General features: G+C 56.5%; 1 protein-coding gene across 1 annotated transcript in view; it reads right to left on the bottom strand.

Moving 5' to 3' along the window:
• Nucleotides 1-23,797, bottom strand: part of CDH23 (cadherin related 23) — a 415,376-nt gene that overhangs the window by 153,133 nt on the left and 238,446 nt on the right. The window contains exons 12-14 of the mRNA XM_047825054.1: nt 6,766-6,771; nt 4,935-5,084; nt 4,311-4,469 (exon numbers count right to left, since the gene is read on the bottom strand). Coding sequence (XP_047681010.1) covers nt 4,311-4,469; nt 4,935-5,084; nt 6,766-6,771 — 315 coding nt within the window. The remainder of the gene's footprint in view (nt 1-4,310; nt 4,470-4,934; nt 5,085-6,765; nt 6,772-23,797) is intronic.

Genomic DNA, 23,797 nt, shown 5'->3' with positions numbered 1-23,797 from the left:
TTCCTCCCCTCACTCACCTATTAATGCCTACTCAGTTGCCACTTCCTTAGGGAAGCTTTCTCTGACGTCAGTCAAGGTCAGGTGTCTTGTGATAGGTTTCATAGTTCCCCTATCTCTCCCTCGTAGCAAATAATAATTAAAGATTCATTTCTTAATATGAACATCAGGCTTTCCCAGGAGACTGGAAACTTCATGAGGGCAAGATTCACATCATTACTGTCCTCAGGGCCACGTGCCTGGCACATAGTAGGTATTCATAAAACATATGTTGAATGAACGAAGGGTTGGATTGCTTTCCTACTGTCCAGGAAACCCTGCTAGGTGCCAGGTACCAATTGGTCAGGCTGCAGGGCTGTCCCGAGCCCAGCAGAATCCCAGGAAGACACCCCACAGCCTTCCCACCTGACTCTTGCTGTCAGGTCGGGAGGTGGGGTTGGAAGGTGAGAATCAGAGTGGCTTGGGGATACGAGACGGGAACAAGCAGCGCCATCTAGAGGATGGGGAGCCACCAACATGATACAGGAACCTTTACACGTGTTGATGAACACAAACGTGTGTTATATACACATGCCCCTGGGCACACGTAGCTGCATACGCATGTGCGTGTACGGATACAAGACCGTGCCTGTGTGGACACCTCCCCCCGCCGCAAGCATACCTCACGTGCACCCCCCGAACATGCGTGGGTACATGTGCCCCTGCACCTTTCCCCTGCATGGTCATCCTTTGGAGGACCGGTCCTGGCTGGCATGGACATCTGTCCTGCATCCTCCCTCCTGCCAGGAAGCCTCTTCTAATCCGGGCTGCCTTGGGGTTCCCATCTCCCTGGGCAAAGTGCTCTGGTCTCCCCGACTTGGTCTTCCCGTCAGTAAGAGTAGCTCACGCAGCTCTGACCCTTGAGCAGCTCGGGACCTACACAGCCCAAAATTCACCTGATGGTGCCAGAGGTTCTGGAAGGGCTCAAGGGTCACCCAGAGACAATCCTGTGGCCTGCCCACCTGCGTCCTGCAGAGGGCACTTCCTGGCTCCTCTCCTCACCCTCAGCTCTGAACATTACTGAAAGGACAGGCTCAGTGGTCCAACTCAGAACCTTCTGGATGGGCAGCCCACTGGTTAAGGGCCTATGGCTTGGGGCCAGACAGTCTTTTTGGGGACTGCAGCTCAATCACTTAGTAGCCTGGGGGGCCCGGGCAAGTTATAATCACTTAACCTAAGCGTCCGTTTCCTCACCTATAAAATGAGAATGGCAATGCATTCTCGGGTTAGAGACAGCGCAGGTAAAGTGCCCGTTTCCAGCTAGGACTCAACAGTGACGGCCACCGAAATGATTATTGCAGTAGCAACACTAACAGGGGTAGCCGCCCTCAGAGGTCAGCTCCGCCATCCCCCTTCCTCTGGGCATGACGGCCCCAGGCTCTAGGTCTGGAAGGGACCAAGGACACATCTTAGTCTATCTTGTTCATTTCACAGATAAGGTACAAGGAGAGAAGCAGCCCTAGGCATCCAAGGAGTCAGCGCTCACGGCCAAGCCTTTGCACTCTGGGTGCCCACGCTTTCCCCTCCGCCAGTGGAAACTCATTGTGCCATAACCGGGAGCTAGAAGGGTCGCAAAATCTAGGCTGCGGGAGGTCCAGGGAGCGGAGAGGTACAAGGGTCCAGCCCTTCCAGCCTGGCCAGAGACGAGGCTGGAGGGGACAGACCCTCTCCTTCCAGCTGCCCCTCCCCACTGTCAACCTGCTGCCTCCCCTGCCCCCCACCCCAGGGCGGGTGATAAGCCATGGAAGCAGGGGCCAGTGCTGTGTGGGAGGCCCCTCACAGCAGGCTCTGCCCCAGTCCTCCTCAGCGCGAATTAAAACATTTTCCTTTTCTTCGTCATTTTTTTCTGACACAACTGCCCATGAAACATTTTAATAACATCCCAGAAAAGGTCATGGAGAAGGAATTTCACAGTCCCTGAGCAGGCAGCTATAACTTCAGCTCCTTCTGCAGCAAAGGAGGGGGAAAGATCAGACTGACCCCAGAAAATGGCAGCGTGGGGGAGGCCAGGTCAGGCCTGGACAGGGGGGTGGGTGAGGCCATGAAACCTGCCACCTGCTAGGAGCTGTGGAAGCCCCCTGGGAGATGATGGTGGGTCCGTCGGGTTGGGGCCGCGCAGGGGATTCTTTCACACCTAACATTCACACCTCTTGACCGCGGTCTTGGGTGGCCTCATGCCCATTCTGCAGATAAGGAAATGAAGGCTCTCAGAGGTGATGTGGCTAGACTAACGCCCAGCAAAGGCAAGGAAAGCAGGGCCCACCCAGTTTCGTGTGCTCTCCGGAGCTCCTGCAGGCACACGGCCCTGGGACCAGAGCTTATCATTGGGTGAAAGAGCCCCTTCCTATCTGCACGACTCCACAACCCTGGGGCCAGGGGTGTTGAGAAGGAGGTGGGCAAGGCTTAGACTCAGGCACTGGAGGCTGCCCAGACCAGCCAGGCCTAGGAAGAGACACTCAGAGGAGGCTGAACGCATCCATGGAGTGTTTGGAAAGCAACTGGAGAAGGGGTTTGTGGGAGCCGGGCCGGGGTCTACGCAGGCCCAGGAACTGCTCTGGTGCTTGAGAAAACCCAGTGTGAGGACCTACTCTCTGGTGGCAGCCCCAGAGGAGACCGGGCCTAACACACTGTCCTTGACCCCAGCAACTGGCCACCAGCCAAGAGGTGTGCCTCCTGCCCCTTCACACCCCACCCCTGCTCCCTAGGTTTGGCAACCCTTCTCCAGGGCTGTGGGAACTTGTGAGTGCAAAGTGAGACCTCCATCCCCAGGGACACCCCCCCAAGCCTGACGCCTGAAATCTTTGCCATGTGGTCCCGGGCCTGTTGGGGTGGGGTCCCTAAAGCACAGGCTGCTTGTGTGTCCTTCACCCCGATATCTGAAGATGGCTGGGGGTGGGGAGCTGATGACCTCAGCCTCCAGCACTTGCTCTCTGGCTGCCAAGAGGGTCTGTGGGACCTCAGGCACCAGGTGACTGATTGCAAGGAGCATCTTGGTGAAAGCCAGCGGGGCCACGGGCTGGGGAAGCAGGCGGGGAGGAAAACGACCATGGCAGCCTTATTGTTTCTGTCTGATGGCCTGCCAAGCTAAACATCTGTTTGGAATATTAATAACTGTCAGATGGGAAGGGCCTGGGGGCTCAGTACAGTTTCATACCATCTGTCGGTAAACACACTTCAGAGTCGGGGGCCCGGGATCAGCAGGCAAGGTGTTGGCTCGGAGTAAGGATGGAACAAGAAATGGAAACGGGGCACCTGAGGCCCTCAGAGTGGGCAGGGACGGGCAGCAGTGAGCTGAACTGCATCACATTTATGGAGCACCTACTATGCGTGGGAGCTGAGCTTGCATACCATAAAACTGCCACTTGGATCTGCTCGGCAACCAACCCTCTCTGTTCTGGTAACAGGAGCCCCTCTGGCGTAGCCCCTGTCCCATTTCCAGCCCATAGAATTTGCATGCATCTGACTCAACCTCTGGCCCCACCGGGAGGAGTGTGACCCATCTCTGGTATTTCAGGATCATGATGATTGGGTCCAGGATGGCCCAGCAAGGAGAATCGGCTCTGGGACTTTTGCTGGAACTACTCAAAAAGAAGACGGTTTTTCCACGATGGGTGATAAATTGGTAACAAGCAAGTCTGGGGGTGCTGGTGTTCCTCTGCCCACATTAAAAAAAAAAAAAAAGCAGCACCTTGGTGCTAAAGGCAGATTCTTGCTGGGCGCCTGGATACAGCCACGCCTGAAATCACTTACACTTTGAATTACACGAGCTGGTCCACTTAAGAGTTTGTGTCCCTTGCCATCAAGAATACCGACTGATACAAACAGACCCTGGGAGAGGCCTCTTGTCAAAGTCCCAGCCAAGGGCCGCTGGGGATGGCCAGATACCCTTGAGAAGCCCATTCTTGCCTGGCGCCTGTGTTCAAAGAGCGAGGGTGGCCCTCCTCGGAGCCGGCTGCCCCCTATCTCTATTAGAGGGCACTTCCAGGGTTCCTGGCCTACTCAGGCTCAGTGCCTCTCAGGGCCAAGGCAGAAAACCAGTGTCCTTGGCCCGATCCCATCCTCCCCGGGCTGGCGCTCTTTCCACAGTGCTCCCTGACCATGGGAGTCCCATTATAAAGAGTCCAGATGCTTTAATATGCAAACACCACAGCCTCTGGGGGCTTGGGGGGGGGCACCCCCTCCCTGACTGCCCAGGTTTCTTGGGCAGATCCCTCTGGCTGCCTCCCCATGGGCATCACCAGAGCTCAATGGCCTCATAGAAGAGCAAGACTCACCAGGACTGTCAGCACAGAGGTCCCCAGGGTGATGTTCTCGTACAAGCTGACGTTGTACAGTGGCTGGCTGAAGATGGGCCGATTGTCATTCTCGTTGATGAGGGCAATCTTCACCTTGGCATAGCCCACGTGGTCAGGCACACTCTCGTTGGCAAAGAGCTGGGTGTGCAGAGCAGGGGCCTGGGTAAGCTCTCACATGCTCCTGGAGCCTTCTCCCCCCAAAGTCCCCCTGGGGCCTTTACAGGTCCTGACAGGGAGTTCCTGTCTGCGTCACTGCCCATCCCAGGTGTGTGTTGCTGTGAGTCCCCCCCATCAGTGTCCAGAGGGCCAGGGTGGCCACTGATTCTGCTGGTGGCTGGGCTGGCAGGGGCTGGGGCAGTGAGGCTCACTATTGGCTTCTGAGGCTGTGATCATGCCTTATAAATTCTGCTCAATTTCCAGACGTTTCCTTGTGCTCCTTGAAAATGGGGGGCTCAGCCCGGCCCCTGTCAGGGGCTCCGTGGGCTTCTCAGAGTCAGATACATAGGGCAAGAATGGGGAGAGGTGGAAGGGGAGTTTCAAGGGGATGGGATCACCCCTGCTTCCCCTGATAGCTTCTACCCAGCAAAGTTGGGGAGGTCTTACATCAAAGTCGTAGCGGTCCACAGTCTCATAGTCCAGGGGGACGGCCACCCGGATGCGAATGTCTGCTTTCCCTTGGACAGAGGTGGGGGAGATGATGAAGTGCTGAGAGTTGTTCCCCACCAGGTACACTTCGAACATGCTGTTCAGGCCCTGGGGCAAAGTGAAGAAAAACCAGTCAGAGAGGGCTCGGGAGGCCAAGGTCAGGAGCAGAGTGGCTTTGTTGGAGGTGGACGAGGTGCCCGTGGTGGGGCTTGCCTGCCCCCCCAACCCAAAAGCGGTCTGGCCTCCTCTGGGTGACCCTGGCCTAGCTCTCTGACCCTGCCTCCTGTCCCTGTCTGGGCCTTCTGGAAGTCTCGACCAGGTCTTTTTGCCTTCATTATCCCTTCAGATGCCTAAAATGTCCCCTCCAGGTGGTTTGGTTCATTTCATTTCCCACCTCCTGTCCCCTTCCTCAGTCCCAGTGACCCCAACTGGGAATGATCTGCAGTTGGAGGACCCAGCAGGGAGACAGACGAAAGAGGGTCAGAAGGGAATGGAGGGGAGAGAAGCAAGTTAAGTGTCCCCAGTAGGCTTGGGCAGGAGAGGGACAGCAGGACACAACTTCTTCCCCTTCCTCCCCCTGGAACGTGTCAACCAGGGAGAATGCTGGCTTCCCTACACAGGGGATGGGATCACCCAAGCAGCTGAATGGCAAAGCGAACCCCTGTGTACCCCACACTGGCCAGCCGGTAGGGGTCTGGAAGACACTGGATCCCAGGTAGCTCAGAGCTCCCATGTCCTTCACAAGCTCTGCTTGTGGCCCGGCAGCTGAAGGCTCATTCTGACACCTCATGTGAGGTCTTCAGGCTACCCAAGACCCCAGATCAAAAGAGCCAGTGGTGGAGGTGGCAGAGGTGACTTACTGACTCCCCAGGGTCTGACCTGCTCAGAAATGGACTCAACCTCCATGGGGAGAAATTACCCCCAAATAAGCCTCCTTCAACCTAGGCAGATGCTCATGCTTTGCAGCCAACCGGTGGAGAGCATCTCCCGATCCTTATTTCAGGTGCTCAGTGGCTTTCAGACCTGGGCTGTCAGCCCCAGGAGGAAATGTCCCCACTGCTCATCCTGTGTTACCCACCCCTGACCTGGTGCCCCGCCCCACTCCTCGGTGTACGTGTTTGTCACCAGAGGGATCTCTGAAAGGGATCTCTTCCAGAACCTGTTCCTGCCGTGAGATGGGGCAGCCAGGCCACCAGGAAGTCTTTCCAGATGGGGATGGTCCTGGCTGGAAAGAATGCCCTCAGTGAAGCCTGACAGTTCGCAAAATTCTTACAGTCCTGGACCCGTCCCACAGGCGGTCAAACACATTTGTGGAGTGAAAGCATGTTAATATGTCCCCATCAGTCTCTATCTTCTTTTTCTATTTGCAATTATAAGTTGGCAAAACAACACTGCTAATCTTGGGGTACAGACAAGCAGCAGGGCGTCCAGAACCACCCAACCCCCCCACCCCTGCGTGCAAAGTGACTCCAGCAGACTGTACAGGCAACGCTCCTTTGGCCCCATCAGGTTGTGGGGTCCTCAGTTCTCCCTGGCGTGGAATCCATCCGTCAGAAGGAGGGGATCAATTAAATGCCCGAAGGGGCACTAATAGCCAAAAGCGGCAGAGTGTGACAGCTGTGAGCAGGTGACACCAATACCTCTCCCTCCACCATAGGACCCGGGGGCCCAAGAAGGTGGGGGCGGGCTGAGCTCTGCCTGGGCAGGTACAGCAACTCCCCCTTTGAAGCCCCATCCCCATGATGCCCACCATCCTCCCCCAGCCCCTGCCCTTCCCAGGCTCACTTACCAAGTTCTGTCAGTGGGAGTCGGTCAGTCAAAAGGTATGGAGACAGAGAAGGAGCCGGAAAGGTACGGAGAGGAGGAAGGAACCAGAGAGAAAAGATGGTGAGATCCGAGGTCAGGGTGAGGGAGAGGGGCCGAGTGGACCCCAGGAGCACACGCTGCTCCAGAGGAATAGCCCCCTTTGTATCTGACGGGCCATAGCCTCTGGGAGTGCAGGGGGGTGGGGAGGTCTGTGCAGCCCCCTACCCAGAAGAGAGGGAGAGGGAAGCCGAGGAAGAGGTCCTAGGGTGCGAATAGTGAGGGGAGACTAGGGCTCCTCAGATCACCTGGTCCTCACCCAAAGGGAAGTGGGTGGGGGCAGCACGGGTGGGGTGGGGGTGGGGGGAGATGGGTCATGTCACTGTGTCCTACTCCCAGGAGCCTGGACCAAACCCCTACACAAAACGACCCCAAGCATTGTCAGGTTTTAATTTTCCTAACACGGAAAATATTAAGATGTGATAAATACGGATATGGAGAATTTTCACATAGTTCAAAGGTGTAGGGGCACCTGGGTGGCTTAGTCGGTTAAATGTCTGACTCTTGATTTTGGCCTGGGTCACCATCTCGCGATTTGTGAGTTCGAGCCCCACCTTGGGCTCTGGCCTGCCTGGGATGCCCCTCTCCCCGCCTCAAAATAAATAAGCTTTTGGAAAAAAAAAAAAAGCGTAAAGGGCACACGTCGGTCTCCCTGTCCCCACCGGCCCAGCCACTGGAGAGCCTTCTCCAGAGGCAACCATCATATCCTGTCCATGGCTCTGTCACGCAAACACGAGGAGCACTACCGTATCTAGCCCCTCCCCCCACCCCGATGCAAATAGCACGCGACTCACATTGTTCTGGGTTAGGTTTTGTCACTGAAAACTATGCCTTGGAGATCATTCCGTAACTGTATAAATAGGCGCCGATATTACTAACACAGACACATTCAGAGTAACTACAGAATAACCCTCTGTGGTCACTGTGGAATGCTGGGAGCCCTTGGCTGGGAGTGCCTCGGGCGGTGTAATCCCCCATGAGAGCAGGGACACAGTAGGTGCTCAAGAAGCCATTGGTTTCCAGCAGTTTTTCCTCACCCACTACTCTGTGCATCCTCTATTCCACGGGCCCTAGGGTGGAGCTGAAGGACCACTGGTACTTAGAAACCCCTCCAGAGGAAATGGGAGTTCAGAGAGGTTGAGTGAGCCGCCCAAGGTTGCACAGGTTGTTGGATGCAGAGTGAGGACAAAAGCCCAGGCCCAGCTCCCAGGCCGAGGGAAGCGGGGTCAGGACGCCTCCCACCAGAAGCTCCGGCTCAGTCTGAGTTCCCAGAGCGAACAGAGATGGTAACGCTGAGCACCCCGGGCTAAAGTCTGAGCAGGTCTGAGATGAGGCAGAGCAGGAAGGCCTCCCGGAAAAGGGGAGTTTTGAACTGGCTTCAGGAGCCCAGGGGAAATGAGCTCGAAGAGGAGGGATTCCAGGCGGAGCCAGCTCTGTCCTTAGCCCTGTATCAGCATCACCTGGAGGCTTTGTTAAGCCACAAGCCTGCAGCCCACCCGCCGGGAATACCTGATTTGGTAGTTTGGGGCCTGTGATGTGCGTTCCACTTGTAACAAGTTTCAGGTGCTGCCTGCCAGGCCGCTGCTGGTCTGAGACCACCCTTTGAGAGCCGCTGGCCTAAGCAAAGGCAGAGAAGCAGGAACGAAGGACTAGCGATGAGGCAGACGAGGCGAGCTGCTTTGCAAAGGGTGCTTGTAGGGAAGCTGGCAAGACTATTGGGAGAGCAGGAGGTTGGGGGACAGTCCCACTGCAGGCACCGTCTGGAGGGCTCCGGCACTGCGTTCGTGCGCAACGGGAGCCACTCTAAGCTCTGAAGCAGATGAACGGTGGTTAAAACGAGGAAGGTGAACTTGGCAGTGGGCGCAGGTCACACTGGGGCTGCCCTCCTCACTTGGTTGCACATCCGAACTGCCAGGAGAGCTCTAAAACTCAGGCACACAGATGCCCAGGGCCACCGTGTCAGAATCTTCGGGGTGGGGCCTAGGAAGCTGCATTTTTTCCCACGCTTCCTGGGGAGCCGCGCTGCATGGCCAAGGTTGGAGGAGACAACGGCAGGGGCAGGCCGGGGCTTGGTGGCGCTCATAGAGATCCACGGGGGCGAACAGGGGAGAGGCGGAGAGGCAGTGCTCCATCCGACCAGCCATCAAGATCAGCTGGGGATCTTTAAAATAGCCCCATGCCTAGGCCACACCCCGGACCAAGCAAATCAGACGTGGGTGGGCTGGGGGAGACCAGACCTCAGGACCTTGTAACGCTTTCCACCTTATCCATTCGAGTGTGCATCCAAGAGTGGGAAATACCGGGGCACAGGGGTGGTTCTGCGAGTGTGGCACAGGGACCGGTGGCTGAGCGTTACCTAAAACCTTGTCAGAAATGCACGTTTCGGGCCTCACCCAGATCCACCCATCGAAAACTCCAGGGGCGGGGCCCAGCACTGTGGAGCCAGCCCACCGGGTGTTCTGATGGGAGTTTGAGAACCGAGGGGTGGAGCGAGGCAAGGCGGGAGCGATTCTGAGAACGGGGAAGAAAAGGGATCATCGAGCTGTGCTGAATGGGCAGCTGGAGAGAGAAAACCGAGCACATCCCTCACGGGGTGCGTGGGTGGGGGCTGGAGCGGCCACAGGGCGGAGGACCAGCCTGCGGCACTGAGGAGGTGCCTGGTGAGGCGGGTGCTGAGCTCAGGGTGGATTCGGCCTGCATCCCTGGCGGGGCAGGAGCACCGGCCCCTCAGGCCAGGTTTCTGGGTCTCAACTAAAATCTCCTAGATTTGCCACCAGGCTGGAAGTTCACTCAGGCCTGCGGCCGCGGGGGTCAGGATCCCATATATGGCTGTCCTGAGAGCCCAGGGCAACCTCCTGGCTAAGTGCCATCAGATGCTCAGCCTGCCCCATTCGGAATCTGCCCAGAAGGCCACGTCCTGTTGGGACTCTTGGCTTATGACCGTCAGCCCCTCGGGATGGGACACACGTGTGATATTCACCCAGTTCACAAAAGCGGTGCACAACCCTTGTTAACGGCAGCCCTCCGGACAGACAGCTTCTGTTTATCAAGCCCCAACTGTGTGCTTCTTGTGACCTAACCGGGCTCTTCACGGACATCAGCGTCCGTCCACCCCTTTCATGGAGAAGGAAAGCGAGGTCGGGGCGGGCAACTTATTCAGGCCTCCGAGCTGCCAGGGAAGGATTTGAAGTTGGGTCTGTTCTGTCTTCGGCAGCCTGAGCTCTCAACCACCCGGCTCTGGAGAGCCCCCTCCCACTGTGGAAGTTGTTCGCCATGCAAGCAAAGAACCGGCCCCGGGAGGACTTCGGTGGTCCTCCAGGTGGCGGGGGTGAGGCCCCGGGGGAAGTTCTCCTCTGCCAAGGTCAGGGGGCCCAGGCTGGTGGAGGGGTGCCAGCCTGCCCCCTCACTCGCTGCCAGGCCCAACGGAGGGCTGTTCACTGGGGCTGGGAGGGAGAGAGCAGGGCGGGGGAGCGGCAGGAGGCCCTCTTGGAGCTGTCGAGGGGCAATTTTGTTGGGAAGGGAGATAAAGAGGAACATCAAAAGGAGTCCCAGTGCGTGTGGAGAGGAGGCCGGTGGATTAAATTCTCTTCCAGCTGGGAGAGGCGATGAGAAGGCTGATAGCCAGCAGCCGCGGGTCCCAGAGCCGGAGCTGAGCCGCACGCTGCCCTCCCGCACCGGGCTGGGGTGCCAGCGGCTGCCTGCGGGGCTGCGACAGCTCTGCTTTATTTGTTTGGTGGAAGGGGGAAGGACACAGGAGATCACTCCTCGCTTCCTGCCGTTCCCCCGTGCAGCCAGCCCTGCTTTGCTTCCGGTGATGAAGGCTTGCTACCCTCCCCCCACCCCCCTGCCCCGCAGAGGGCAGCCGTCCTGGTCGGGCCCTCCTTATCAGCCGCTGCCAGAAGGGGCTGCCCCCCCACCTCGGCTCCCCTTACACCTTGCCCCCCCAACCTCCCGCCGGAAGTGGGGGGTGGCCTTGCAAGCCTTGCCTCCTAGTACCACCCCCCCCCCCCAGTCTCTTTGCAGCTCCCACAGCCAGGGGACCCACATTCAGTCCCAATGGTCACCGGACTCCATGGAGCGGACCAGCGGCGTTTTCCCAACTAGTCATTGAGAGCTTAGTGTGCGACGGGCCCTCTTAGGGCAGCAGCTCACGGAACGCTCACAACTTTGGGAGGGCCCAGGGGGGTGTTTACATTCACAACAGCTGCACGCACACGGCGCTTCCCTCCTCCAGGACTCAGACTCAGGTAGACCCCTGCCCTGGGCTTGCATGGGGGTGGCCTGGCTTCTCTCAGAGTCTGCCCCTGACTCCTGAACACAGCTTGCCTGGGTCATCACCTGCAGGTTCTAGACACTGGCATGTCCCTCGCAGACGACCTGGTCCCCAAAGAGAGGCAGGCCTGGCTCGGCCCCCAGACTCCTTTCCTGCACGTAAGGCCTGCAGGTGCTCCTTCATGAATTTCCAAGTGGCCTGGAAAGGTCCCTGTGATCCCTTGGGCCTTCCACATAAGGATTGCCCTTTGGCCATGCCCACAAGCACTATTCAGGTGAGCCTAGCCCTCCTGGCCAGTCCCCCCAGGACCACTTCGTTTCTCTCAGGACTCCCTGGGCTGATTGGCCTGACACCTAGACGTCTAGTACAGCCCAAAGATTTGGATTCCACCAGAAATGTCTATTTACCTGGAGCATAGAAATGAAGCCAGAGTGGCCAGTTCCCACTCTGGGGGTAGGGACATTTAGCTCTGCTGTATCTGTTGGAGCCTGATCCCGCTTCATCTGTGAAGCCGGGAGAAGAAGGCACGCCCACAGGATTAAGGAGCGGCGTTGTCTCTTTGCCCTGTCTTGTTTTGGTGGGTGACGTGAGTTCTGGTTTCCTGCCTAAGACAGGAGGCTCTCCTAGAAGTAGCTTTCTGTGCTTTTCTCCCCCCTTTGTACCCCAAACGCTACAGGTACTCACCTTATCCTGTGCACTACCCTCTACCCAGGTAGGGACCTTAATTCCTCTCTGCAAAAGAGGAAGGTCCAGGGTCACGCAGATGTATGATGGGCCAGGGGAGGCCAGCAAGGGCCAAGGTCTTTGTGTTGGGGGTGGGCAGTGTTGTGAAGTAAGACAGAGAAGAGCCAGGGAGCTCTGTGGGCTGGTGAGACACCCTTAGCCTGGGCTGGGAATGGGGCTGGGGCCCGGAGTGCCCAGATGTGCCCCGAGAGTTCGCGCCACCCTCGCAGAAGCCGTGTCCAGGACTCAGACCTGCCAGGGAAGAGCCCCGGGACCAGAAACTCCAGGGTGTGGAGCCCGAAGCTTTAGTGGCGGCTAAAAGCACAGCCTCGGGGGGCTGGATCTACTCCAGACGGAGGCGCCGCCCTTTCCAGCCGTGTGACTTGGTACAAAAGACCTCACCCTTCTGAGCCTCAATTTCCCAATCCACAAAATGGAAAGCATGAGGGCCACCTGATAGCACTCTTGTTGGGTGAGCTGCAAGATCCTGGTAAAGTGCCGGGGGCTGAGCGAGTGCTTAGTAAGTAAGGGTTGTCGTTCTCATTCTGGGAGAGAGTGGGGGAGGGGAGGAGGTGGCCGTGGGGAAGGGCTGATTTCCAGACATTAGCCAGGAATGAGAGGGGCAGGCGGAGAAGGGCGAAGGCTTGGATGTGTGCAGGGGTGAGTGAGCCCCCTCCCGCCTGGGCTGGGGCCGTAGGTCTCCCTTCTCCCCTGTGCTCTGTTGGTCTAATCCATGCTATCGAGCGGCAGGAAATCAAAGTCCACCCAAGATGGATTCTTTATCACTCCTTTGTCCAGCCTTTCACTTAATTAACCCCAATCAGACATGCCAATGTGAACCCTGGCAGGGCGGGCCTCTCAGCACCCCTTCCCATCACTGCTCCTGACAGTCCCCTACACCTAGTGGGCGTACCACACTCCTCTGGCCCTGCCCGCTGCCCCAGGGCAGGCTGCCCACGTGAAGCTGGAGTCCAGGGGGCAATGGGAAGGAGCCCTGCGGTGGTCACTGCCTCCATCCCCTAAGTCTGCCTCGACCCCCAGGGACCTTCCACGTTTCAGAGTCCGGGAGGACAGACGCGGCACCTGCTTGTAAAGGACCACCCTCTGTCTCTTCACGGTCCCCCCACCCCACGCCCTGTCCGGGAGCAGGGCCCCAGCTAAGACCACGGCACACGCTCAGCCTTGCCTCTCTCCTGCATTCCAGGCTTGCCCAGCTCAGAGCCTCAGTTTCTCTGCCCCGGGAGCGGGCTGCCTCTCAGGCCCACGTCGGGCGAAGGACACTGCCCTAATGTCAGGTGCTCAGCCTACCCAGACCCTCCTTCCCCGGCTCCTCTGTGGATCGGGCCCTTGAGCAGTGTGGACAGGAACCGTTTTCTCTGGATTGGCCATGGCTCACTGTGTGACTGGGGCAAGCCCTTTGTTGTCCCTGGGCCTCAGTTTCCAGATCTGCAAGCCGGGATGATTCTCCTAAGCCCGTTAATTCCTGTTGTGCTTCCTCAGATTGCTTTCCGCTCCCCCTGCCTCCGCTCCCCCTGCCGCTTAAGGCCTCTCTCCACTTCCTCCTCTGCTGTTGCCTTCTCTGCCCCTCCTTCCTCTTCCTTCCCCTTTTCCTCATTTGCTCTCCTCCCTTCCCTTCTAGCCCTCTTCTCCTTGCTCTCCACCCCCCCCCCCACCTTTCTCTTTTCCATTTCTCCTTTTTTCCCTCCTCCTCCTTCACCCATCCTGTTTCCCCCTCCCTCCTCCCCTCCTCCTCTCCCTCCTCCTCTCCCCAGGTTATCTGCTGAATTCCACACACGCCTGCACAGACGGGATCAATCCAAGGCTGCCTTGCCTTCAGCTTATCTCTGCTCCAAATGATTGATTTTCCCTCTTTAAGAGTAATTTGCTGGTGAATTCCATGTATTGCAAAAACCCCTGTGAAATCTAATTCAATCCGATCGGCAGCTGGCACTTTGGGGAAAGAATACTAGAGAGCTGTCAATTTCATCGCGTGGACGTGCGTATTATTTTGCTCACAGACGAGGGCACGAGGCCTCCCCTCCCTCCCTCAGGAGGGATCTTGTCGCTGGCCCCGCAGCGACACTTCTGGGAAGTGAATTATAATGTGCATTGGGTACTTGCATTAAGGTAAATGAGGGACAGGTGCTTTCAAATTGTTTCCCGAATTTGCAACCCACCGCCCTAGTGCACTGTGGGAATCTCACACCTCCAAAGCCCAGCTATACCTGACCACCTGTCTCTCTCCGGCATTCCAGGCTTGCCTGGCTCCGAGCCTCAGTTTCTCAACCTTGGGGGTGGGCCACCTCTCCGGCCTGCCCCTAGGCAATCAGCTGTCCTAGCTTGCCTGGGACTGTGAGGGCTCCCAGGACGTAGGACTCAAAGTGCTAAAACCCAGGCACTTGTAAGCCAGAGTGGGCACAGGAGGGCCGGTGCCCAACTCCACGAGGCATGTCTGAGAGCACGGCAGGATAAGCTGTCCCCACTGTCAGGTGGGGAGGTCATGCGGTTGGTATGGAAAACAAGGCTCTGAGCATGTGACATTCCAGCCCCTGTGTCCTCCAGGTGCTCCCCGAAGGCTGAACCACTTCAGAGGCCCCAGTGTCTATGCAGCTCACACACAGGAGCTGGTCCTCTGCCAGGGAGGATGGCTGCACAGCTGACCAAGGGCTCTTGCCCAGCCCTGGTGACCTTTGCTCTGGGAGGGTCCCATCTTGGAGGTGCCCCCTATGTCCAACAGATACAGCAGAGCTAAATGTCCCTACCCCCAGAGTTGGAACCGGCCACTCTGGCTTCATTTCTATGCTCCAGGTAAATAGACATTTCTGGTGGAATCCAAATCTTTGGGCTGTACTAGACGTCTAGGTGTCAGGGCAATCAGCCCAGGGAGTCCTGAGAGAAATGAAGTGGTCCTGGGGGGACTGGCCAGGAGGGCTAGGCTCACCTGAATAGTGCTTGTGGGCATGGCCAAAGGGCAAGCCTTATGTGGAAGGCCCAGGGGATCACAGGGACCTTTCCAGGCCACTTGGAAATTCATGTGCACAGAACAGGGGGCCACGTAGGATTCATGAGGCCCAGGCTCTGAGCTCTTCATTCAGGATGACATGTCCCATCCCCAACCCCCCCAGATCCCAAAGATCCTCTAGGCCATGCGCCCCTCCTCCGAGGGACCCTGTTTGAAAGACTCCTGCCTCAAGTGGAAAGCTCCACAGCACCTTCCTTCTGCTCCTGTCTGCCGCCCAGGCATGCCTCCCAGCAAGGGTGGCCACACCGTTCCCCTCAAGGTCTACAACTCCGATCAGAATCTGCCAACTTTGACCTCACCCCTATACCTGGCTTCAACTCTTTCCCTCCCTCATTCCGCTGGCAGACCCTGCATGGGAGTTTTGGCTGGGACCGGGGCAGGGGGCTGAAGCGGGGTATGAGTGTTCTCAGATGTGCAGGAAGGAGAGTCCAAAATGCAGGAAAAAAAAAAGAGTGTGCATCCCAGTCTGCCCCAAGCCCAGAACTGTCCCTCTGGGGACTCTAGGGGCAGGGCCACTCCGGGAGGAGGATGAGCCTGGCTGGCTGGCTGAGGGGGCATCCGGCCCCCAAGGGGCCTCAGGACAAGGAGCGGGGAGGGGGTCTGTGCGGAGCTGGGAGCTGGGCTTTGCACTCAGCAGCTGCCTGGCGCTGTCTATTTACCATGCTAAAACTATTTCCCTGTTCCCACAGAGAGAAAAATGTGTGGCAAGGCAAAGAAATCTAAATGCCTTATGGAAATGGGGAGGGCACGCTGCCTGCCGCTAATCACACCATTTTGTATTCCTCTGCCTCTCCAACTGCAAGTCCACCTCCCCAGGCCTGGGGGCGGGGGGGAAGGGGGGGCTGAGCGGGTGGGGGAAGGGGAGGGGAGCCCCTGGAGCAGACCAGCTCTGTGACCTCAGGCAAACTGCCCTTTCTGGGCTGCCTTTCAAAATAAGGGATCCCATCGCCTCAGGAGGCCCCGAGGGACAGAGCCCAAGACTCTATGGAGGCCACGCACCTGCTGTGGGGGATCTGGGAGCCAAAAGGGGGACAGTGATTTCATCTCCCATCCTAGCCCCCTGCCAGGGAGGTCTGCCCAGCCTTGCATCCCCTTCCCGGGAACAACAACATCACAAATGCCCTCAGGGATGGGTCCTGGGCTGGGACAGGGTGCTGGGCTTCAGGCACAAGGGGGATCATGAATGGTGACAGCGCTATGTGTCACTCAGCAGTCACTGGGCAGCCCAGAAGTCTGACCCTGGCACAGCTGGCCAGGCCTGCGAAGAGTCCCTTCTATTTGACACATTCCACACTCGGGTCAGGCACAAAACAACTACACTGCATGGACAAAGGAACGGATGCAAGAATGTGTGAGTGGGAGGAAAAAATCGGAAGACAGAGACAGGAGGAAGGCTGGGAAGGGGGCGGGGCAAGAGACGATAATAGATTCAATGGTAGGTGGAGGGTGTTCATATGAGGAACTAAGCCGAGGGTAAAGAGACCAGGAGGGCCTGGCCACTGCCCAGCAGGCTGGCAGACGATGGTGGTAGCTCCCATTGTCTTTCCTCCTCCTAGCTCTCCCTTCTGGGTCTCTGCCACTCCTGCCCCCGGTATTCCAAACCCTAGCGGCATTCCAACCCCTGCCTCTCCCACAGACTCCGTATCCAGTCCCTGCTTGCCTTGCAGTCTGCCGTCATCCTCTGTTGCTGTCTTCACTCTCCTGGTGTCCAGATTAATCGACCTAAAACACAGCTCTGAGGATACCACTCATGCTCAAGAACCATCGATGGCTCCCGCGTGCCTGCTGAATAGGTTCAAACTCATCTCGGCATTCAAGGCCCTCTAGTCTCCCTTTTTGGCTTTACAGGGGGTGCGCGTTACAGACGGGCTGAATCAAATGACAGTGGAGAGAAGGATGGCGTGGAGTCTAAAAGCTCACCAGTGGTGCTATTTATGCGGCTACCTTTCACTTCATCTTTTTCCGGGAGGGGGTAGAGGTGGGGGGGAGAGGTTGTCAATAATTTATAATTTTTTATAATTAACGTGCAGTGACATTGACATTTTGGGGTATTGAGTTTTATGAATTTAAAAATTTTTTAATTTTTTTTTTTTTTTTTTTGAGACAGAGCGTGAGTGGGGGAGGGGCAGAGAGCGACAGAGGCAGAATCCGAAACAGGCTCCAGGCTCTGAGCTGTCAGCACAGAGCCCAATGCGGGGCCCACACCCACAAACTGCGAGATCGTGACCTGAGCCGAAGTCGGACGCCTAACCGGCTGAGCCACCCAGGCGCCCCTTCAGTTTTATGAATTTTAACACATGTATAGATTCATGCTACCCCATCACAACCAGGGTGCAGAACGGTGCCGCCGGCCCGCCCCCCAAACTCCCCTGCGCTTACCTTTTCAGTCAACCCCTCTCCTACACCCAACCCCTGGCAACCACTGCTGGGTTCTCTGTCTTTTTGAGAACGTAAAAGAATCATGTAGGATGTAGCCTTTGAGACTGGCTGCTTTCACTTCCTATACTGCCTTTGAAATCACCGATTCTCACTTTCCCCGTAGAGGTCTGCTTATTTAAGCACAGCTCCGTCCCTAGAGGACTGAGTTGACATCTCACCAGGCGCTGGGCGGGAGGGGGCCGTCCGGCATCCTTCTAAGGGGTGAGCCATCCAGTGTGCCAGGGGAGGGCCCTGAAGGCAGGGGAGAAGAGGGTCAAGTGGATTAAAAAAGGAAAAAAAAAAAAAAAAAGCCCCGCTTGGCCTGCTCTGTAAACGTTGGCGGATTTGGACATTCCCTAATGAGGGCAATTAAGAGTCATTAAGCTGAAAACAGAAAAGTAAACACAGATCCATATGCTAATTGGCAAACACTGCTGCTTGTTAGGGCTGGCTGCCTCCTCCCTCTCCTGAGCCCTACCCCTCTTCCTGCTGATGGCACCTGCCCACCGCCTCCCCACCCCGTCCATGCTCCCGTCCTGCAATGCTCCCTCTTGGCCCTCCTCCCTCGGGGTCACTCCTTCTCAGTCACCTTCGCTGGCTCGTCCCTATCTCCCCTCATGTGAACACTGGGGCGCCCCAGCTCTCCTCTCCTTATACTCACACCCCTTGCCTCCGTGAGCCCAGCTTAGATCTGTGACTCTAAATATGGTCCAGATGCTGGCAATGCTCACATTTCCATCTCCACTGTGGGTCCACATCGTGGACTCCGGAGAGCCAGGTGCTAGGTTTTCAGGATCTCGGTGAGCACCCGCGGTCAGGCTCGAGGTAGGCATGGTAGGGGGATTTACGCCATAGAGACCACTGAGTGCTACAGATGAGGGGGCCCCCACCCTAGAGCCGCTTGTTGGACATTTATCAGCACCCCCCCCCTGCCTTCTCGATGTCTCCAAATGGCTAACAAGCACGTCAAACATAATGTGTCGAAAGCTAACCTACAGACTCCGCCTTCCCCTCATTAAACCTACTACCTCACTGTCTCAGGCAGGAAGGACCCCGTGTTTCTAACTGCTCAGGTCAAAGGTCAACACACACACACACACACACACACACCAGCAAATCCTAACTCTCTTCAAAACGGCCTGGGAGCTGACCACTCCTCCCCCCCACCCCACAGTACCTCTAGTTATTGTCCTTCCCTCCCAGTGACAGCCCTGCCCTGAGCATCCTTTGAAATAATTTTTTTGATTGAGATAAAATTCGCCATTTGAACATCATAAAGTGTACAATTCAGTGGTTTTCAGTACATCCACAGTGTTGTGCGACCATCGCTCCATCCTGTTCTAAAACATGTCCATCTAAAAGGAAACCTCGCACCCATGCGCAATCACGCCGCATTCCCCACCCCACCCCCACCCCCACCCCCACCCCCAGTCCCTGCAGCCACGGATCTGCGCTCCTGTCTCTATGGATTTGCCTGTTCCGGACATTTCGTACAAATGGAATCAGACACCCTGTGGCCCTTTGTGACTGGCTTCTTCGCCTAGCATAAGGTTTTCTAGGTTCATCCGTGTGGTGGCACGCATCGATGCTTCGTTACCATCGTGGCTGAGTAATATCCCGTGGGGAGCCACCACATTCTGTCTATGTGCTCAGGGGTGGATGGCCACCTGGGTCATTTGCATGGACTGTCCTTCTGACATTTCAGTCCGTAAGTGCCTCGCTCCCTGCTCACTGCCCTCAGGTGGCTTCCTGCCCCCTGCCTGTGCAAGCAGAGCCCTGACAGCAAAGCTGTCTATCTGACCTTCCCGGCCAGGCTGGGCAGGGGCCTCCTGGCCCCTCCTCCACCCGTGGGCGGGCGTCCTCCTGCCTAGAGCCACATGCCTGCTGTGCCCTGTGCCTGGAATGCTCTTCCTCCAAGTATTCCTGTCCTGTGGCTCACTCTCTCATCACTGAGGTCTCTCCTAAATGTCACCTCCCTCCATCAGGCCTCCGTCCCCCCGGGACTCCTTTAAACCCCTCTCACCCTGCTTTGTCTTCCTCCATGGCTCTCATTGCCATGTGCTGCCCGAGGGCTGGACTTTGGCTGTTGCGTTCACTTGCGAACAGTGCCTAGAACAGCATCTGGCATGCAGCAGGTGCTCAACAAGTACTTGTTCCCACCCACCTCCCCGCTCATTGCAAGGGTGCTTCTAGGGCGTCTCTTACTCTTTCCTGCCCCAGGCCTCTGGGTGCTGGCCACCCTGCCCTCCAGCGGCTGCCGTAGTGTATCTTTTGCGCGGCTCCGGACTTAGCGGAAGGTCTCCTCGGAGGCCAGTTTTGCCCATGTGTGAGAAGCAGAGATACCTGCCCTTGGGCTCGGGGCACATGTCAGGACCAAGCAGAGAAACAGCTGCACCTTTGAACCTTGATGTTGGGAATTTCTTCCCACACCCAATTCCTTGGAGGGCGAGAAGGGAGTGAGCGTCTACCCTGCGCCTTCCTGGGTAGAGTGACAACGGAGCCACGAAATTCCTCCTGCCCGCCCCCCGCCACCCCTGCACCACTTCCCCCTTTCGGGGGGACAGAGTCAGCAGGAGCAAAGCAGAGCTGGCTGCCAGCTCCATGCCCGGCTTGCTGGCCCACCCTCACCACTGTTGCCCAGCGGGGCTCTGCAGTCTCCAACCCATCAGCACAGTGACGGGGTGAGACACGCAGGGACCCCTCCCTGCTGGGTTGTGCTTACCCCTACTCTTCGAGAAAGGGGGATAAATAAACAAGACAAACCATCTACGGCTGTCAGGGGTGGGGCGGGGGTGGCAGATGGGGCAGGTGGGGAAGTGTGGGAGCAAGAAAACAGGTGCCCACGGGAAAAGGGGCGCCGGAGTGGGCATGAAGCGGCCGGGAGGTAATGGAGAGGAAGAGAACGCAGGATGAAGCGCGCTAGCTCTGCTTCCGATCCCCATGGGGATGTTGAGGAAGACCAGACTCTGCATTTAGGGAGCGTGACTCCAACGACAAAATGACTCCCGCAAGGTCCCGTCGTGAGCGGGGGGGGGGGGGGGGGGGGGGGGGGGCGGTGGGCATGGCGGAGGGGACAGCTGCCAGGGCAGTGGGTGAAAGGGGTACAGTCCCCCACATCCAAGATGAAAGTCCACCTCTAGCCATTGAAGGGGACTTGGCCGGCCCGAGAGCAGGCACTGGGGAGGGGAGAGGTGAGGAAAGAGGCTGCCTGCTTCACACCCCACCAGGGCTCCTGGGCCTGGTGTAAATAGCACGCTAATTAGATTTACAGATGAGACTAAATTAGGAGGTGTCAGAATCACACCGAGGACACCCTCTGGTCCTCAGGGAGGCTGGAGCTTAGCATGCTGGGAGGAATCACACCACGGGATGCAGCCATGCACAGAAAAATCCTAATAATCACCATCGTCATAATAAGAGCCTCAGTGAAGGCAACTGGGGAGAAATTAATAGGAAAAAGAACAGATGGGGCTGCCCTGTTCCCCCTGGCTTCCCTTCCAGAATGGCTTTGCTTTGAAGTCCACAGATATTTTCCTGGAGAATTTAAATCTTGGGAGAAGAACCCTAGAAATGGGAGCTGAAGCCGCGACCCAGCAGAATTTGCAAACAGTCCCTTGCCCGCTGCCAGGCACACAAAGGGGCAGAGCGAGGCTCGCCCAGGCACCACGGATTCCAGGTACCGGCTGTGTGGACATTGCTTCGGGTGGATGCTTCACTCTGCTCTGCAACCAAATCACCGGAGAACCTTTTAGAAATAGGAGCAGCCAGGATGGGCACCGTGGCCTGGGGCCTGGAGACTGGGGGAAGGGCAGTGCTGGCCTTTATTTATGTATGTACCTCATCTTGGTTGCTCCCTGGACCAGAGCCCTCCTTCCCTCCTTCCTTTTAGCTTTGCTCCGCTGATGAAATCATAAGCTGGGTGAGCGGTCCAGAATGTTGGAGGCATTCTATCTACATCCTTCACGCCACCCAGGGGATTCGGTGGGAGGTGGGTGATTTCCAGCCAGATCCCCCTTATCTCCTTAGTCGAGGGGAAAAAGGGTCTGGATCCCTGGATAATCATACATCCACAGAAAGTATAAAAACTTACATCTGCTTCCATGGATGCTGGCAGCCTGCCCCTCCCTCTCTTCCCCACCTCTTCACTGCTTCTAGAGTTTGGTTTCTCATTGAAATTGCTTTGGAAGATAGGGAAACGGAGGTCCACGCTCTGGGTCACATCAGCAGGGTGGGAGAGTTTAGGGCAAGGGAATGTATATTTCCTGTGTTTCTACTGCAAAGGAGATCCTGGTAGATAGATATACGGGGCCAGTTGAACAGCGGCCTGGACCATCCGCAGCTGGAAAATGGACCCTCAGCTGAACGTGTGACACAGATCCTCCCTGTTCCTATCTCATCCAAGTGGATGTGTGGCTCAGGACCCCTGCTCCGAGAACTAGCAGAATGTTAGCCTTATGGCAGAAGCCCACGGAGGGAGCTGGGCTAAAAGGCGTTAGTTCGTGAGCAGGGATTAAGGAGGGTTTTTTCATCTTTTTCGTTTTTGTGCCAAGGATCCCTGTGACAGTCTGGTGAAGCCCAGGGATCCCCTTCCTAGAATAACATTTTTAATTGCAAAAAAATAAGATACAGTCAACTTGTTATGTTGAAATACAGTCACCAGGCATTTTAAAAGGGTGTTAAAGAAGAATTATGTAGTTCTTAATGCTGTACACAGTAAGATTTGGCACGGGGTTGACATACGCTGTCATTTTAAAGTAGCGATGACTGCAAGTGATAGATCGAGATCCCTATGACACCTGAAATGTGCTATGCAAATGTCTGAGGTTTCTTTTGGGGTTAAAGCCCTAGCTACGACTGATACCACGGTTGTTTCTTTTAAAAATCTTTTTTTTTTAAGTTTATTTATTCATTTTTGAGAGAGAGAGAGAGAGAGAGAGAGAGGGAAAGAACAAGTGGGGGAGGGACGGAGAGAAGGAGAGATGGAATCCCAAGAAGGCTCCGCGCCATCAGCGCCGGGCCCCGTGTGAGGCTCGAACTCATGAACCATGAGATCGTGACCTGAGCTGAAACCAAGAGTCAGACGCTCAAACGACTGCTCCATCCAGGCACCTCTTGTTTCTATTTTCATAATTAAAGGGAGTGCTAAAGGTCGCTTATAGGTTAGTGAAAAACAAAGATACAGGGTTTTCTCCATCCAGGGTCCTGGATGCCCTAGGGAGTCAGTGGACCCCCACGTTTGGGCTAGGAACCTCTGGGCTGAAAGGAAGCCTGGCAGAGGCCCACCACCCCCCCCCCCCCCCCCCCCACGGCCGGAGCCCACCGCCACAACCTTGCAGGGTTGGGTGGGGAGAGGGGCCAGAGAAACTGCATGCTGGACAGACTGACGAATAAGAACACATGTGAAAACAAATTTAAATAAATACAAGGTTGCGGGCTGGGCTCCCTGACAAGGCTGGAACACGTGTGGAATGGAAAATGAGGGTGATGGATAAAAATAAAGGCCAAGATTAGCAGAACAAGAGCAATCTCCCTTGCTCACTGCACCCCCCCCCCCCCCCCCGCCTCCATTCCATCCCTACAAGTAAACCTAGTATTCCAGAATACGGCTTTTTCCCCCTGTCATTTGTTTCCTTTTATTTATTTATTTGGTGATGTTTTCTCCTTGGGGAGGTGGGTAATTCTCTCGGTTTTTTTTTTTCCCTATGCCCCTCAAACAAATGAATCGTGTCATCTCCTGCCTGAAATAGGAATTAGCTCCTGCCAGATGTGTCCCCGTTCACCTCTGCGGAGCAGATACCCCCCCCCCTTGCCTTACCTCCCCCCTTGCCCTCCCCCCAGCCATGCTGGAGGTAGAGCACACACCTGCTTGGGTGGGACCAAACCTTTGAGAACGGGGGGGCTCCCCAGTGCATGCAAGAATCACAGGATAGAGAGTTCGAGGCCAAGCTCTGTGCCCGCTGGCTGTGTGACCTTGGGGAAGCCCCTTAACCTCCCTGAGCCTCGATTCCCTCCTCTCTGAGGACACACAGCAATATGCCCGTCTCTCTCACGGTTGGGATAATAAAAAATAGTTAAGATTTAAAGGGGGCTTTTTATGGGCCAGGCACGGTTTCAAACACACCGATTAACTCATCGAATCCGCACAACAGCTTTGTGAGGCAGGTACTGCTGTTGTCTCCATTTTGCAGGGAGGATAAGTTAAGTTCCCTCCGGTTCCACAGATCAAAGGTAGCAGAGCCGGATTTGAACCCCGGCGGTCTGGCTTCACAGTCCTTACTGTTCACCATTCCAGCTGCCTCTCCCTCCCTCACTAGAGAAAGGGTGCTCCAGGTAATACCAAATAAGCACACGGGCAGGCTAGGAGAGGGTGGTGGGGCCGAGCCCCAAAACAGGGAGCAGGGCAGCTGCAGCAACAGGGAAGGGAGGATGGGGGCAGGGGTGAAGTGGGAAGCTCAGGTGGCACCCTCCCCTTCCCGCCACGGTCCTCTTGGACCTAAAGGTTAGAGAGTCTTAATTGAGACT

The sequence above is a fragment of the Prionailurus viverrinus genome, chromosome D2, assembly GCF_022837055.1.
Source record: "Prionailurus viverrinus isolate Anna chromosome D2, UM_Priviv_1.0, whole genome shotgun sequence".
Classification (NCBI taxonomy): Eukaryota; Metazoa; Chordata; class Mammalia; order Carnivora; family Felidae; genus Prionailurus; species Prionailurus viverrinus.
The sequence above is the reverse complement of the archived record's forward strand: the minus strand, read 5'-3'. Positions and strand labels throughout refer to the sequence as shown.